The 15,882-nt window shown below is 49.6% G+C and overlaps 1 protein-coding gene across 1 annotated transcript; it reads left to right on the forward strand.

Moving 5' to 3' along the window:
• Positions 1-567: 567 nt before the first annotated feature.
• FAM53C (family with sequence similarity 53, member C) lies at positions 568-11,115 on the forward strand. The gene is made up of 5 exons (XM_012646400.1): positions 568-860; positions 3,827-4,056; positions 4,443-4,500; positions 6,417-7,201; positions 8,102-11,115. The coding sequence occupies exons 2-5, from the start codon at positions 3,979-3,981 to the stop codon at positions 8,357-8,359; spliced, it is 1,179 nt and encodes a 392-aa protein (XP_012501854.1). The 5' UTR covers positions 568-860; positions 3,827-3,978; the 3' UTR covers positions 8,360-11,115.
• The last annotated feature ends 4,767 nt before the right edge of the window (positions 11,116-15,882 follow it).

Genomic DNA, 15,882 nt, shown 5'->3' on the forward strand with positions numbered 1-15,882 from the left:
GCTGTAACGGCCGTACTTCTCTCCCCACCTCCCCCTCCCCACGCAAGCAACTGAACCGCCTATGATGTCATAATCACAATCCCATTACCTCATCCTGCTGGGGGCGGGGGGAGGAGGAGGAGAGGGAGTGAACAGACCTGGGCCATCCTGCGCTTTACAAAGTGTTCTGCGTGGGGACAAATTACAGAACCGAGTGGAAACGGCCCCGCAACCATTCTAAATCCTCCATTTTTAAGGTTCCAGGCGATCCGGCAGCTGGAAGACGGGTTCCTGGGACTCAGAGCAGGCCCTAATGGGCGCTTGGACTACACTTCCCAGCAGCCTTCACGCCGCGGACGGGTCCTTTGCTGGGGGAAGGGGGATTCTTTCAGAGAGGTGGCTATAGAGGGCGGGGCAGGAGAGCAGGTGAGAGGCACTGTAGCTAATTCTCTTACGCGGCCCGAACCGAGTGGGCGGCTGCATTTGGGCCGATGTAGGAATGGAGGGCAGGGGTGAGGGCTTTGTTTACCTTCTTCCGACATGGCCTCCCCCGCTGGCTTCAAGCTATGCCTCCAACTGGGCCCGTCCACTCTCTGCGATATTTTGGAGGGGGTGACTCCTTAGTGAAGAAACCACTCCCATTCCTAAATCAAAGCGCCAGGCTCGTTCCCGACACCGCTATCGGAGAAAGACTTGGAGAGAGAAACGACACGGGGCTTGGGCCTCCGCGGGGGGTTCAGGGGGATTCTGCCAACCGGAGTTATCCCCCCACTCTCCTCAGGGACTCATTGGTTCGCGCCAGCGCCTTTTAAGGGCACCGTGGGGCGAAAGGAGCGCTCAGAGCTGCTCCGGCCGCGGCCCTGGGAGCTGGAGGAGCCGCGGTAGGTGGCGGAGGGCAGGTGGCGCTGGGGCCTCGGGGCGGGCACCTCGACCGTCCCTCCCTCCTTCCCTTTTTCCCTTCCCCCAGTCCGGCCGCCCGCGCGGCCCGGCCTCGCAGGCCGCCTCCGCGGGGATAGCACGGGACCCAGTGGGGGAGGGGGTGGCGGAGTGCTAAGTCCCAGACCCTCCCCATCCTCTTGCGTCCTGAGTTCGCTTCTCACGGCCAGATGATGGAACTTGAGTGGGAAGAGGCAAGCGACAGTCCCCCTTAGCGAGCCCTGGCGCTCCCCCCGCCCCCACCGGGACCAGCGGACGCCCCATGCCCCACCCCGCGGGGACAGGCAGGGCAACAGAGGGAGAGGTTGAAGATTGGAGGGGCCTAGCCTTTTGCTTCTTCATCGGGGTGGGGGGAGGGGTGCTTCCCACTTGTCACCCCATCCCCACCAGAACCATATGGGAGAAGAGCAGTTGGGTCTCCACTTACCTGTTCGTGCACCTCCCTGCCTCCCTCATGTTTTCCTTCAGTCTCCCCCAGAGGTGTGGGGCTGGGATCTGGGGGGAAGGTCCCCAGAGGATTTGTGACTCTTCTCCCCCTTCGCCTGACTTGATCCCAGGTTGTCCAGGTTTCAGCACAATCTCAGCATCCCTGAAACACGGGTGTCAGGGGATTCTCCCACCCAATAAAAGATGGGGTGGGGGTCTGGTCTTTATTTTAGGGCACTGGTGGTGGAGGGAAATCTTGGACTGAGAGTTAGGCCTGGTGGGGTTGCTGGGAAGGCCTAGCGGCCTGCTGTTTTGAAGGGCTGAGCCCGGTGCCAGTTGTTAAGCTGAGAAGTTTTAACTTGTTTAGTGAACGTTCAGGGCTGTCTCGACCCCTCAGATATACAAAATGGAAGGGGAAGGACGGCGGCTAGAGAGGGCTTCTTAGACTTTTTTCAATGCCTGCTTGAGAAAGAAGAGGCCCCTCGCGGAGCTGGTTTGCCTTCTTTTGTGTCCTCGTTTGATTCCTTATGGCTTCCGTTCTGTTCCCCCTCTCAGCCTGGCCTGTTTTAGGACACTCAGGCTGAAAGTATCAGTTGCTTGGTGGTAGTTGCATTGTTCCAATTACCGCTGTGTGTGGCCACATCCCAACAATTAAAATACAGAAAAACACAAAATCACTCTCTTCACTTGATCCTAGAGAGGACTGGGAGTTTGCTGTTTGTCCAAATGCCTCTTGAAAAGCTGGAAAGTTTGCTTCACTCCCTGCTCCTCATGGCTGGTCAGCCTGAGGCCTGGGAGCTCTACGTTAAAAGCCTGCAGTTAGGTTCCCTCTCTTGGTTGATTTTTAAGGGCAAAGTTAAGAAACCAAGAGCAGAAGTGATACAAGCTTTAGCTTCTCTCACAAGAGTATAGGGGAAGCATTTGAAGGGGGCTCTCAGGAAGCTAGAACTTTGTTCAGGGTGGTAATAATTATGCATGAAAATGATAGTTAACTATAATGATGATTGACTTCTGCATCTTTCTTGCAAAGAACTCCAAGTACATCTAACTGTATTTCTTTGCTCTTCCTTGTGGCTGGCCTCCCTCTGAAGTAGGAATGGGGTAAAGAGGAGTCCCTCTTTTTTGTAGAGAGTGATCTGCCCCCAAGGTGACAGAAGGAAGAGCCCTCTTGGGCTTCCCTTAGTGTGCAGGTGAGGGAAGATGGCATCCAGCCACCGAGAGAGAGAGAGAGAGAGAGAGAGAGAGAGAGAGAGAGAGAGAGCGCGAGAGAGAGAGAGAGAGCGCGAGCGCGCGCTCGCGCGCGCGCGCGCCTATTGCTGCCTTTATCTTAATGATATCATCACTTTTGGCATTCTGAGGAGGAATGAAAAATGGTTGTTGATGTGGACTCCTGCTTTTTATAGGCCAGATGGTATGCTTTTGTACATTTTGATATTTCATGTTATATTGTTCCTGTGACAGATTAAGATTATTCTGCCCACTTTACATATGAATAAACTGAGGCCAAAGAATGTTAAATGCTTTGCTAAACTATCACAGCAACTTGGATTAAGATTTAGATTTCTTGGGCATTTATTCTCTCAACTGCTAATGCTACATACACTCTCTGGTGAGCTGTCTGCCAGCTGGTCATTTCTGGGAATAGGCAGAACAAAATCAAGACACTGGGTTAACCTCCCCTTTTCCTCTGAGCAGGGCCCCTCAGGCAGTTGTGTGGGTTTGAAGCCTGTTCTCTGATAGAGTTAGTTTGCTTCTGTTAGAAATTGACCATGAGAAAGAATCTTAATTAATTGTATCCATGATCTTTGAGTCAGATCAGGCTAAAAACTTAGTTGCATGAAGTTGTGGAGTTGTTGTTTATAACATCTGTAGAGTTGAAATGTAATTGGAATTACCCTGACCATTCCTTATCCTCTTCCCATTTTATAAGAGACTATACAGGGTATCTATTGGAAAACAATAATGTATCAGCTATTCACGCTATGGGAAGACATAAAGTCCTATTACTCTGGTCTGAAGTAGAAAGTCATGCCTATAACCACTGCTACTTACTCATCCGTTTTCTATTACTATTTCTGTAGTTTAGGAGAGGGGTACCTCTCTTCAATTCTGCCTGGAGGATAAAATATTGGGATGATCTGGATGGAAATAACCATCCATTTGGGCATCCCTTTCTCTCACTTGAACTGTTTTCTAAGTGGTGCTGATAGTCTAGTTAGAAACAACAGAGCATAAACCAACTTAGGAGTGGCAAATAAATTTCAACTTATTCGGAACTCCAGTTTACTTTATTGGATATCTGAAGTGCCAAGTTCAGAATGTTTCTGAGGTGGTATTTTGGCTTAGCAGGGAAGAGCTGTGATCAATTTATGATGTCTGCCAGAGGCCTGGCATAGGGGTGCTGTGGTATGTGTGCCATGCATTTTCCATCTCTGGACCAGGTACATTTCTAATATCACCTGGGGCTGGTCCCTCTAATTGGCAGACTCAGCAGGCATGACTGGAGAGGGAAGTCCCAATGGTGCTAGAATGGTGCTGCAGTGGCAGAAGACGGCTCACGAGTGAGGTCTGGAAGAACAACAGGGAAGACATCCATCATTTGCTCCAAAGTGTGCAAGTCAAATCCTGGGGAGAATCATGATAACCCTGATCACTGAGCAGCTACAGAAGCAGACTCTGGATGAGCTGAAATGCACACGCTTCAGCATCAGTTTGGTAAAAGACCAGTCTTCCTGCTTCTCCACCACCCCCTCCCCCTTTTTTCTGAGGCTGTTTGTTGCTACTACTTTACCCTTGTCCTGTGCTGTATGAATCATGGTACTTGTACTGGAAGAGCCCATTAAAGGCTCAAAACCCAGCCCAAAAGGAAGGGGGCAGGGATTTTTCCACTGATAGAAAACTTGGGTGGAGAAGGGTTTGAGATGCTAGAAGATACGGATTGTTTTACTCACTAACTTTGGGAAGACAAGAGGAAGAGAACGCTTTGGAGTCTCTAACATCCCTATAACTCATGAATTGCAGGGGAGAACTGAAGAGGGCTTCATAGAAATCTGTCAGTGTGTTCTGAACCCGAATCATGATGGATATTCTCTCTTTCTTAGCCTTTGCCAGATCATGCAGATATCTCCAGCTGTGGGAACCCTTTCCAGCTTGTGTCTGGTAAGCTATTATATGTGTTTGTGAATGTGTGTATACCCATGCCTCTACCCACACATTTTTTTCACTGGTTTCCAGTGACCACAACTAGTCTACTTCTAGAAACTTCTTGCCAGAGTCAACTTCTGAGATTGGCACTTGTCTCCATTTTACTGCCCCAGCATGAAAGTTATTTAGTTTGCTCTTACTCTAGCCTTGTGGGGACATTTGTATTCTAATTTTTTGAATGGGTAATACATTTGCATGGTTCAAAAATTTTTAAATAACAAGAAGGTTTTACTGAGAAAAGTCTCCCTTGCTCTCCTGTCCCCTGTCCACCCAGCTCCTACCACCTCCCTAAAAGTAACTCCTGTTACTAGTTTTCTTGTACATTATATCTGACTGGAATTTCTTTATACAAATAGAAGCAAATATGCATGTATATATTCCCACCTTTTTAAACACAAAAGGTTGCATACTATATGTTACTCGGTACCTTTTTTTTTTAACTTTAACATAGCTAGGATATCTTTCCGTATTAGTGTTCTGAGCATTTTCTTGTTTTATATAGCTGTATATTATCACAGTATATGGATGTACCATAGTTTATTTAACTAATCTCCTATTGTACATTTAGATTATTTCCAATCTTTTGTTATGACACTTAAAACTGTAGTGAATAACTTTGTACATATGTCATTTTTCACGTATGAAGATATATCCAAGGGATAAATTCCTAGATTATGAATGAATCAAAGGGCCTGTGGTCATGGGAACATTTAAATGGAGGCATCACTAAACAACCAGAACTATTCTGTCTCTTTCTATTCTGGGATACCTGGCAAGGGAAATAAGTTGGCATAAGCATATTCATTCAGTCTTTTCCTCCTATTTATTAAATACTTGCTTAGAGCCAGGTATTGTGCCATAAGTACAGAATAGGACCCATGGTCCCTGCCTTCATGGAGGTCAGTAGGGGGAAAAACTGTTGAACAAATGGAGTCAGATGTGAGTTTTGCCATCATCACGTCTGACTTCATATACTTGTCATTTATTCCAAATATCTAGCCCCTGCAGAATTCTAGTCCGCTAGCCAGAGGAGTTTGGAGTTGGCCCTTTGTCTCTTAGCTATCTCCAAAAAGTCACAATTTTGATTGGAGTACAATGAGTCAGGATCATTCCTTTTAGTCCATTTCCACTTCTTCCCCTTGGTCCCGCCACCTGTTTGGATTTAAGAAAGGCCTAGGGTAAGGGAATTGGAGTATGTGGGTGGCCGGACACAAAGGAACATGAGTAGCACAAAGTCTTGGGGTTTCTCAAACACAGGTTCCACCGTCAGAGGCCTTCCCCACCCTGTTTGCCATCCCTAGGAATAATAGTGATCTCTTACCTGCTTGATTACCTCTTCTCGGTAGCGCTAACTCTTGTCTTGGTGCTGTTGACATCTGAGAAGAGGAAAGGCCGAGGAAGGAGAGGATAGGCCTGCTTTTCAGCACCTGGGGTGGAGGCAGGGGAAGGGAAGGTGTTTGGCAAAGTAAGGCTAGGTGGAGTAGAGTGCAGAATGAGCCAGGCACATATATAGACATGTTTGTTTCTCTTGATTTGTTTTACCTTTGAGAGGGAGTGGCAGGTGGTATATGAAATATGTTACTGATTCTAGGTGGTTTCTCACTATGGAGGCAGTATAGCATAGTGTTTAAGAAACCTAGCCTTGGCATCAGACAGACCTGGGTTTGAATCCTGTTTTGGTTATTTGATTGCTGTGGGATTTGGGCAAGTTACTGGACTCTCATCTGTGAAATTGGGATAGTAATAGTACCGACCTCATGAGGTTTTTGGGAAACCTCACATAAAGTGGTCAATACATTTGTGGCACATGGTAAGCTCTTAAAAAAATGTTAGCTATCATTAATATTATTTTTATTATAAATGCCTTCCAGAAGGTGCTTCCTGGAGGGGCCTGCCCCACTGTTCCTGTGCTGAGTTCCAGGACAGCCTCAACTTCAGCTACCATCCCTCAGGCTTGAGCCTGCACCTCAGACCACCCAGTCGGGGAAGCTCCCCGCAGGAGCAGCCCCTTTCCCAAGTCCTAAGCCCTGAGCCCCCAGACCCAGAGAAGCTTCCTGTGCCCCCTGCTCCTCCATCCAAGAGGCACTGCCGCTCACTCTCAGTGCCCGTGGACCTGTCTCGCTGGCAGCCGGTGTGGCGGCCTGCCCCCTCCAAGCTGTGGACTCCCATCAAGCACCGGGGCAGTGGTGGAGGGGGTGGGCCGCAGGTGCCTCACCAGAGCCCCCCAAAGCGGGTCTCCAGCCTCAGGTTCCTCCAAGCTCCCAGTGCCTCTTCTCAATGTGCCCCAGCCCACAGACCCTACAGCCCTCCATTCTTCAGCCTGGCCCTGGCCCAAGATTCCTCTCGACCCTGTGCTGCCTCCCCTCAAAGTGGCTCCTGGGAGAGTGATGCTGAGTCCCTGTCACCTTGCCCACCTCAGCGCCGCTTCTCTCTGTCACCCAGCCTGGGCCCACAGGCAAGCCGCTTCTTGCCCTCTGCCCGGAGCTCCCCCGCGTCCTCCCCAGAGCTGCCCTGGCGACCTCGAGGTCTCCGCAGCCTTCCCCGAAGCCGTTCACAGCCTTGTGATCTGGATGCCCGCAAAACTGGAGTCAAGCGGCGCCATGAAGAGGACTCCCGGCATCTGCGGCCTTCCTTAGACTTTGACAAGATGAATCAGGTGGGACTGGCAAAACTAGGGGAGCTTGGTTGGGAGTGGGGGTACTCTGTTCCCACTTTTGAGCTATCCCTTAGCTTCATGCCCTCCTGACAGGGCCTCCCTGTCTGAGCTTTTGCTAGGGGGACCTACCATCCCTGTTTGCATGGGACTGTCCTGGTTTTAGCACTGAAAGTCCCCCATCCTGGGAAACTTCTCGGGCCTTGGGAGTTTCAGAGAAACTGGGTGAGACCCATGTTAAACCTTCTAGCAGGGATCCCAGATTGTCCTGCTAGAGTCACTTTCCCTCCTCTCTAAGAATGCATAAGCCACAAAGTCCCATCATCAGTGCCCCACTCCTCGTGCTCAAGGCTGGTTTTGCCACTTGCCGTCACTGCTTAAGCTCTGTGGGAGGGCTTAAGCACGATGGGCTGCTACAGCATTCATCTGTTTAACAAATGTTTTTTGATTTCTAAGTGTGAGTGTAGTTATTGTATGCACTTCCACTGTTTTCGTATTCTTTCTAGAGCACTAGGTCACAAACCTCTTTGAGAATTCGTTATTCATACAGTCATCCAACCAGTCTGCAAACATTTACTGAATATCTACCATGTACTTGACTCTGACTGGGCACTGGCAGGACAGAATAGTGAGATAAGCAGATGATGTTCCTGCCTGCATGGAGTTTATAAATGAACTTCTATTCTTGAATCTGTTGGAAACTATGGGCTCTTTCCTCAGAGAAATGTGCATGTACACTCAATTTGCCAAATTTTGTCAGAGTCTACAAACTTCACCCTAAAGCCTAGGATTCTTGCTGTCAAGTATATCTGAGAGGGACCCTTTGAAATACATCTTAGGATGCTCCAGGAAGGAAGTTAGGTATCATTCCTTGTTGTCTTAACTTTGTTGTTTATTTGACAGAAACCATACTCAGGAGGTCTCTGTCTCCAAGAAACAGCCCGGGAAGGCAGCAGCATCTCTCCACCATGGTTCATGGCCTGTAGCCCTCCACCCCTCTCTGCTTCCTGCAGCCCCATTGGGGGTTCCTCCCAGGTGCTGAGTGAAAGCGAAGAGGAGGAGGAGGGGGCTGTGCGGTGGGGGCGGCAGGCTCTAAGCAAGCGGACACTGTGCCAGCAGGACTTTGGGGACCTGGACTTGAATCTGATTGAGGAGAACTAAAACTGGGAGGCTACTTCCTGGGGCCACACAGACTGACTCTCTTATGGCTACTAACAAGTGTCAAGGCCCCAAGGCTGGGGGCCCAGCCTGGGAATGGGGGTGAGTGGAGGGCTCCGACTCAGGGCAGCCGGAAATCATCTTACTCCAGCAAGCTCGACCATGCCGAGAGACTGGCCGGGACAAGATAAATGGAGCTGGTGGCGGGAGGGACAGCCCCAGAGCAGACCCTTACCATGGCGGCCCTGAGTGTGAGTATCCCTGCCATGGAGAGAGCAATGGGCAGGGAAGGAAGGGGTCTGCTGACCCCAGCTCGGGGAATTTCACTAGCCCCTTTGCTTCAAAGGGCACTTGTGTCTTAGAATTTGGCCAGGGTGGGGGGTTCAGTCAGCCTCCTCAGAGAAACTGTGTGAGTGTGTGTGTGTGCATGGGAGTGTACTTGAGGAAAGGTGTGTTTGTGTAGCCTTAGGGAAGGAAGGCAGTTGCTCCTTAATAGCAGAGCATCATGATACCCCCAGGATCTTGAGTTTTTACAGGATAGAAGGGCTTGTTCAAGGAGTCATGAGGGGGCACAAAGTTTTCCTTTTTTCTAAATAGCTCTGGAACCAGGCTTATAATCCATAGCATCACTGGCTCTGCAAAGGATTTTGTTTGGGGGTACAGCAGGGTCTTTTAAATGCTGTGACCTCAGCTAATGGTTATTTCCTCAGCCCCACCCCTCCCTACTAGATGTATCTAGTATTGGGGGATGGTGGGGGGCGGTCGCCACATTTATTCTGAGCTGGCCTTTGTTTCTCATCAGATTGTCTAGGCTGTATGTCACCTGCCTCTTTCACTCTCTTTAGTGATGCAAGCATACCTGGGCAACTGAGGCAGGGTTGAAAGGTTCCATGTCTTTCTTTTCTTTGCTACTGGGGGCACCCTTTTCCCCTCACCCTCTGTCCTTCCAGGTCAGAGACAAGGTAGGAAGGGCTTGTACAGGTCCCTAGCATCTAGTGAGGCACACCTGCAGCAGAAGTGCCATTCAGTCCCCAGCAGACAGGGGTGAGCTCACCCCAGCACTGCCCTTTGGAAGCAGACTGTAGGAAACCTACTCTTACAAGATCTAGGCCCTGCCTCTTTTCTGACCTGCTTGAGAAAGAGGAAGGGGTTTTAGCATTTAATAGTTGGTTTGTCTTCCACTCCTGCCAGGAAATGTTTATTTGTGTCTAATTGGCCCTGAGAGACCATAGGGAGATTGGGGCTCACAGAGGGATTGTCTGAGGATGTGTAAAGCAAGCCTGTGAGAAGCAGTTAGGAGTTTGTTGTTGAATTGAATTTACTTTTGTGTTTCTCACTTACAACTTGAGCCAGGGCAGCAGTTCCCGGTAGCCACAGGGATAGGTTTAAGTACCTTGATAGGGTTGGCACCAGTGGAAACGCATACTGAAGCTGCTGCCACAATAGCTTGTGGGGCTTTGTCCAGCTTTGGACAAATGACCAAATTGGACCTGCCCTTCTTGTTCATTACAGGAAGGGCATTTTTCTCTTCAATTTCCAGGGTGTCTTAGGACCTAATTCCTCATGTTAGGGAAGACCAAGGTCTTCTTGGGGAATTGAACCTGATGGTTTCTAGGTCTCCCACGTGTCAGATAGGAGCATCAGTGAGGCTTCAGCCTCCTTATCTCCACTCCAGAGGAGGTGGCCATGTCTTCTTAAGCCTCTGGCCCATAGAGGCTCTACCCTTCCAGGGCTCCTCTCCATCTCCTGGCTAGTTACCACTGGGCTTCCAGGTCTCTGTGGGGCCTGAGAGGCTCTCTGGAGAATCCGGGAAAACTGTGAGCCCAGGAGTTGGCCATCCTTGGTTTCATCCCTTCCCTGGCTCTTCTCCCTCTTTAGGCCATAATTTCCCTGGTGCCAGCATCTTTTCCTCCTGGGGCATCCTTATCCTGGTCTCTCTGCTACAGATTGGCTGTGCCAGCTTCCAGAAGGCTACTGGCAATGCCAATGGGGTCTCTGCAGCCTCTAAACTGAAGAAGTGAGGGCAGTAATTCTGCCTCCGTCATGGCTTCCCCAAAGCCCTAGGGCACCATCCTTAGGGGAGAAAGTCTATAGTTATTATTTTAATTCCATTACTTTAAGTCTGGAAAGTTCAACTATCAGAACTATTATCTTGCTTCCCAGTCTAAGAATCCATGGCCCTGGAACAAGCCTTTTCAAGAAGTGGTTCATTTTGCTTTACACAATAGATCTGTTCCAACAGTTCTGTGTAAACCAAATGCTATTTTTTGATGCATTTGGACTACTAACCATTTAAAAGCAGCCTATGATTGCTTCTTTTGTAAAGCAGGTGACTTCCCTCTACTTTAGCTGTTTTTGACTATGTGGATTTTCACATATTGGGCTTACCCAGAGTGGAGCACACCTCCAGGGCTTGTGGCTGATGCTGGGTTGATGTCTGCACCTGTGCTGTGTGTGTGGTGTGGCTGGCCAGTAGGTGAGTATTCCTGCGTGTGTGAGTGAAGCCACTCCCAGGCTGGTGCTCTCCTCCTGTGCCCGGTGACTGCCCACTGGCAGCCGCAGCTGCCCTTCACTCCCACCTGCTGCCAAAGTCCCTGTGCTAATGGGATTACGAGTACAAAAAGTGGAAAAAAATTTCGTAAACTTTGTTTTATATTAAAAAAATCCATAAGTCTGTGTGTGTTAAACATGAGGTTCTGCCTCTGTGGCTGTGTTTGAAAAAATAAAGTTTTATTAGAATAATCCATTTTCCCAAGCAACCTCGTGTACTACAGTGTCTTCTTCCCCACAAAGAAAGGCAAGGAGAAAACAAGGAGAAGGCCACCTGACTGTTCCAGCCCCTTCCTCTAAGAAATGGGTAGGCCTTTCAAAAAGGGCAATATCTAGTCCCTAGGCCCTTCACTGGCCACAGCAGGTCATATCCTATGGCCCAGGCCTCTGTTAAGTCCTTGGCTATTTATGGCTATATCTGGTTTGGTCTTTGTTTCCCTGGCACTTAGACCTGTGTCCTCCTCCCTGCTGTCACTCTCACTTCCAGCAGGCTGAAGTATTAATGCATTCCATCTCCCTGAGAAATGCTTGATGGTGCAGTCAGGAACTTGTCTAGATTGGTTTGTAGGCTTTGGGAGATGGGGAGAAGGCAGTGGGAGAGATGGCCAGCAGTCTCTTTCTTAAGAGTTTTCACATGTTATGTCCTGGAGAGATGGAGATTTAGTCATCAGAATTCAGATTCCAGAGACCTAGGCAGTTTCACCATCCTAAAAATACTGCTTTTGGAAAATTATACTAGCAGCAAAGCATCTCTTTTGTCCTAGAAAACGGTATTTTCCTTAATGCTTCAATTTGGAGTGTTCATTTGCTGAAAGAAGCTGTGTGGCTCACTCACTATAGAACTTTCCATTCCACCCTTTCTTCCCCCTGTGTTAACATTCTTCCAATGTGTGTGGGTGAAGTGTAGTTGCTTAGAGATCCAGGCAAGAGCCTCTGTCCCTAAGGCTTAGCCTTTCTTTACCAGTTGTGATGCTAACTTGCCAGGTGGCAAGAAGAGTCAAGTTGCTTAGCCTACGTCCTAGTTTTCTGCTTCAAATTGGTGGCACTCATTGTTGAATACCAATGAAGTGTGCAGGAGGACAGGATTGGCTTGACTACCTGGAATAGGAACCTTTGCTGGGGTGCAAATACACCCTAGAAACAGTGGGAGTTGTCACCTGCCCTGGAAACAAAGAAGGGGCTTTGAGAGGTGGGATAGTGCAGTGGCATGTGGTTAAAGAAGCTTAGAATTACAGTTTTTTCTTCCTTTAAAACTGTTGTTTCATTTCACCTACTTTTTGGGCAGGGGTAAAGTTTAAAAGTCTGAAATGACTTTGTCCCTCTTTTTCCTTTCTTTTGAATTTTTCTGTTGAGTTTTTCTATTGTATATTTTCTTTGAGGCTAAGTGTGATTTCATTTTTCATTCCTGAAGTCTCACTAGTATAGGAAAGAATGTAAACTCCACAAGGGCAAGGATTTCGTTTTATTCAGTGTTGTGTGCCCAACACTTTGGAAAGTTCCTGGCACATGAAAAGTGCCTGCCATATTTGTTGAATGCATTTTCTCTTTGCCCTTCCCATCCCTGAGCTTAGGTACATTGCTGTCTCTGGTGCTGTGAGAAACCAGCCTTAGACACTGGGGTAATGATTAAAGCTCTATATGGGGGAATATCCCAGCAGTGAATTTTGATATAAAAGCTGCATGGCAGATAGGTCCTGTATGGATTTACCCTTGTTCCCTCCTACCAACTACAGCTCATGGGCCATGTGCTTTAAGAGGTGGCTCTCAGCCCAGAAAAACATTGAGTCAGGCCTCAGGTTGGCTGTGGGAGATGGAAGTTACGAGGAATAGGGAGGAAATGTTTCCTTGGTGCTACACAGGATTTGTTCTAGAATGACTTCCCTAGATGTTCTATACTTTTACTAAAGTCGATAGTTGGTATCCATCCCCTCCCTGCCTTTGCTACAAGAAAAATAGGTCAAGGGTGTAGACAAGGTTATGGACAGGAGATAACTAGGTAGTAGGCACAGAAGACTGGAGAAAGAACCAGCTACTGCCTCTTTCCTATCTGTAGGGCAGATCAATGCAAAAAATAGCCACTTTTAGAGCAACAATCATGGGTTATTACTAGACTCTTTCTCTGGTTTATATTTGGTTTGTATATACTCAGTCTCTGTATCCATGAGACCATAGAACATGCTAGTCTCTGACATTACCAATGTTAAATGATAGAGATTTCCTGCTGTCTATTATGAATAATAATCTAGCCAAAAAATTCAGCATCTTCCCTTCTCTACAGCCTCCTTTTGTAATGGGGAGCTTTCAGTCTCTCACATGTGTATTAAATGCATTCAGATAGGAGTTAGGGAATTTTCTTTGCCCCCAGCCCCACTACTTCCATGGTAAGATTCAGTATGTGCTACTGAATCAGGGAAGAGAATCCCTTTACTGCTGGTCTCTTTCCAATTCCCCTAAACATTGTGGAGAAACACCTAGACTTAATAACATTGGCAGATTAGGAAGGGGAAGAATTGCCTTGGCTTTAAGGCAAAACACCAAGATGTTGGAGGCACACTGGCCTTCAGCCAATGGAAAGAGTGGCATTATCACATCCAGTGGATCGAATACATTGGCCAATTGGAAAGGAACCTATGAACTACTTGCAGTATAGAATGGGATACTATTATGGGCCAATGAGAAGGAAGACCGTCTCATGGACTAATGGGGAGAACATTTCCTAAAAGATGACAGGAAGGGTAGCCCATACTTTCAGGATAGGAAATCAATGGGTTATTGGATACACTAACATTCTAGGTCAAAACATCTACTTTCTAAGATACCTTGCCCCTCAGCCCCGCCCCCCCCGTAAAAGTCTTTGGCATTCAAGGAGGGTAAGCTAAAACCCTGTCAGATATGGGACTCCCTGAAGGAAGATTGGGACCAGGGATGGTGCCATGGGGGACTGAAGGACCCGCCCACTTCCCCACCCCCGGCCGAACCTGTAATTCCCCTCCCGGCCACAGGGGGCACTGCAGGCCCCGGGGAGGTTGGGGCGGAGCGCTGCGAGGGGCCCGGAGCTGCCGCCCCGCTCCAGAGCGCGGGGGGCGCTGTGCGGGGCCCGGGCTGCGGCTCCGCTCCCGGCCACGGGGGGCGCTGCGCGGTGCCGGTGGTTGGTGGTGGCTGTTGGGGGGGGTGGGGGGGATCGGCGGCCGCGGGTGGTGCGGAGGGAGGCCTTGCGGGCGGATCGGGCGCTTGGCGGTGGAGGGAGGCGGCGGGCGGGAGTGCGGGTCAGGCCGGCCCTGGCGATGGCGGACGCGGCGGCCTCCCCAGTGGGCAAGCGGCTGCTGCTTCTGTTCGCGGACACTGCGGCCTCAGCCTCGGCTTCGGCCCCCGCGGCGGCGGCGGCGAGCGGAGATCCTGGGCCTTCGCTGCGCACTCGAGCCTGGCGGGCCGGCACGGTGCGGGCCATGAGCGGGGCGGTGCCCCAGGACCTGGCGGTGAGTGGCGGCCGAGGCGGGCACTCGAGGCCGGGGCTGCGGGGCCTGCGGGCGGCCTCCCCGGGGGCCTTTGTGAGGGGGCGGTGGGGTGGGGGTGACCCAGTTCCTCACCCCCGAATCTCCTTAGCGCCCCCCGCCGGCACCTCGGCACCCCGAGCTCTGGCCGGCATGGCTTCCGCGTCGGGGTGTGCGCCCCGGTTTCCCCCGGGGGGCGGCCAGGGCGCTTGGAGCTGCTGCTTCCAGCCAGGAGGCCCCGCCTCCTGAGCGACCCTTTTCTCGGCGTACCCCCCCCAAACACGCCTTCCGAGCAGGCTCTCGAACCCTGGCCTCCCGGGCCCTTCAGAGTTCGGCCCGTGCTGCCGCTGCCCCTTCGAAGACGTGGACCTGTGGTCCCCAGTCTCTCTCGGGAGACCTGCGCCCTGTTCTCTTTCTCCCAGAGCCCCGAGTGGGGCGAGAATGTGGGCAGTTGTGGGAGGCACGGAGGCTGCATTTGAAGCTGCTCGGGGGTTTTTTATCTGGCAGTTACTTCCTCCTTGTCTGAGCCGGGCTCGGCCTGGCGGTCTCCAAAAAGGCCAGCTCTCGGGACTGTCTCAGGCTCCCCTCTCTTTGCGCTTCTGGGTGACAGGAGCTGCAGTTGTGGCTGTTTTTGATAAGTTTGAGATCTGTCTTAGTAGCCGAATGGGGCTGCTGGCTGGTGCTTTTTTGATCCCAGTTTGGCTATTCCTCCAACCTTGGGGAGGGGTTTTGTTTTGAAACTTTGTGACGGGGCTTGGCTGCTTTTGAATGTGTTTTGGTGTGTTTTGTGATTAAAGTTGTTAAGTAATAGAACTTAACTAGTATTTGGGATCATGATGTGTTATTTTTGTTAATGTGGCCGCTGGATATTGTCTTTGAGTTTTGGCAAGCCACTTTAGTTCCTCATTCTGATAGCGGCCCTAGCTTCTCTGGGGAGATAAATCTATGAAAAATGAGGGGAGGAAGATGTAATTCTTTTGGAATGTAACAGATTAGCAGGCAGAGGTAAATTTTCTTGATGAACTTACTTCTGCGGATATTCATTATAAATGGGAACGCATTTTGTGAGATTTGGAAGTAATGTGGGTTTCTGATGTTCATTTTTCTACCTATTGATCAACAGTGTTAGGATGTCTTTTTCTTCCTGATATGCGAGCTTTATAGGTTATTTGGCTTGTGTCTGGCTTAGGCTTTACTTCTGCTGCTTGAGCTCACTTGCTTTGATCTTTCTCCATGCTCTGTAAGAAAGGCTGCTACGACATTTATGAGGCTTCAGTGGGGTGAATTTGTAAAAAGATACCAGGAATCTAAGGGAGTGGAGATGATGATTAAGACGGGGATTTGGATTTAAATTCCTCTGCGCTTTCTTCAGAAGATGGCTGGGATGGGGAAAAAGGTGTCCTTCTCAGAACCAGAAATTCATTCTGCCCCTTGGAGGCAAAGTGTACTTAAGATCAATCATTCTATGCATACTTTGACCTAAGA

This window comes from Propithecus coquereli, unplaced genomic scaffold (assembly GCF_000956105.1).
Source record: "Propithecus coquereli isolate 6110/MARCELLA unplaced genomic scaffold, Pcoq_1.0 Scaffold242, whole genome shotgun sequence".
In the NCBI taxonomy this organism is placed as follows: Eukaryota; Metazoa; Chordata; class Mammalia; order Primates; family Indriidae; genus Propithecus; species Propithecus coquereli.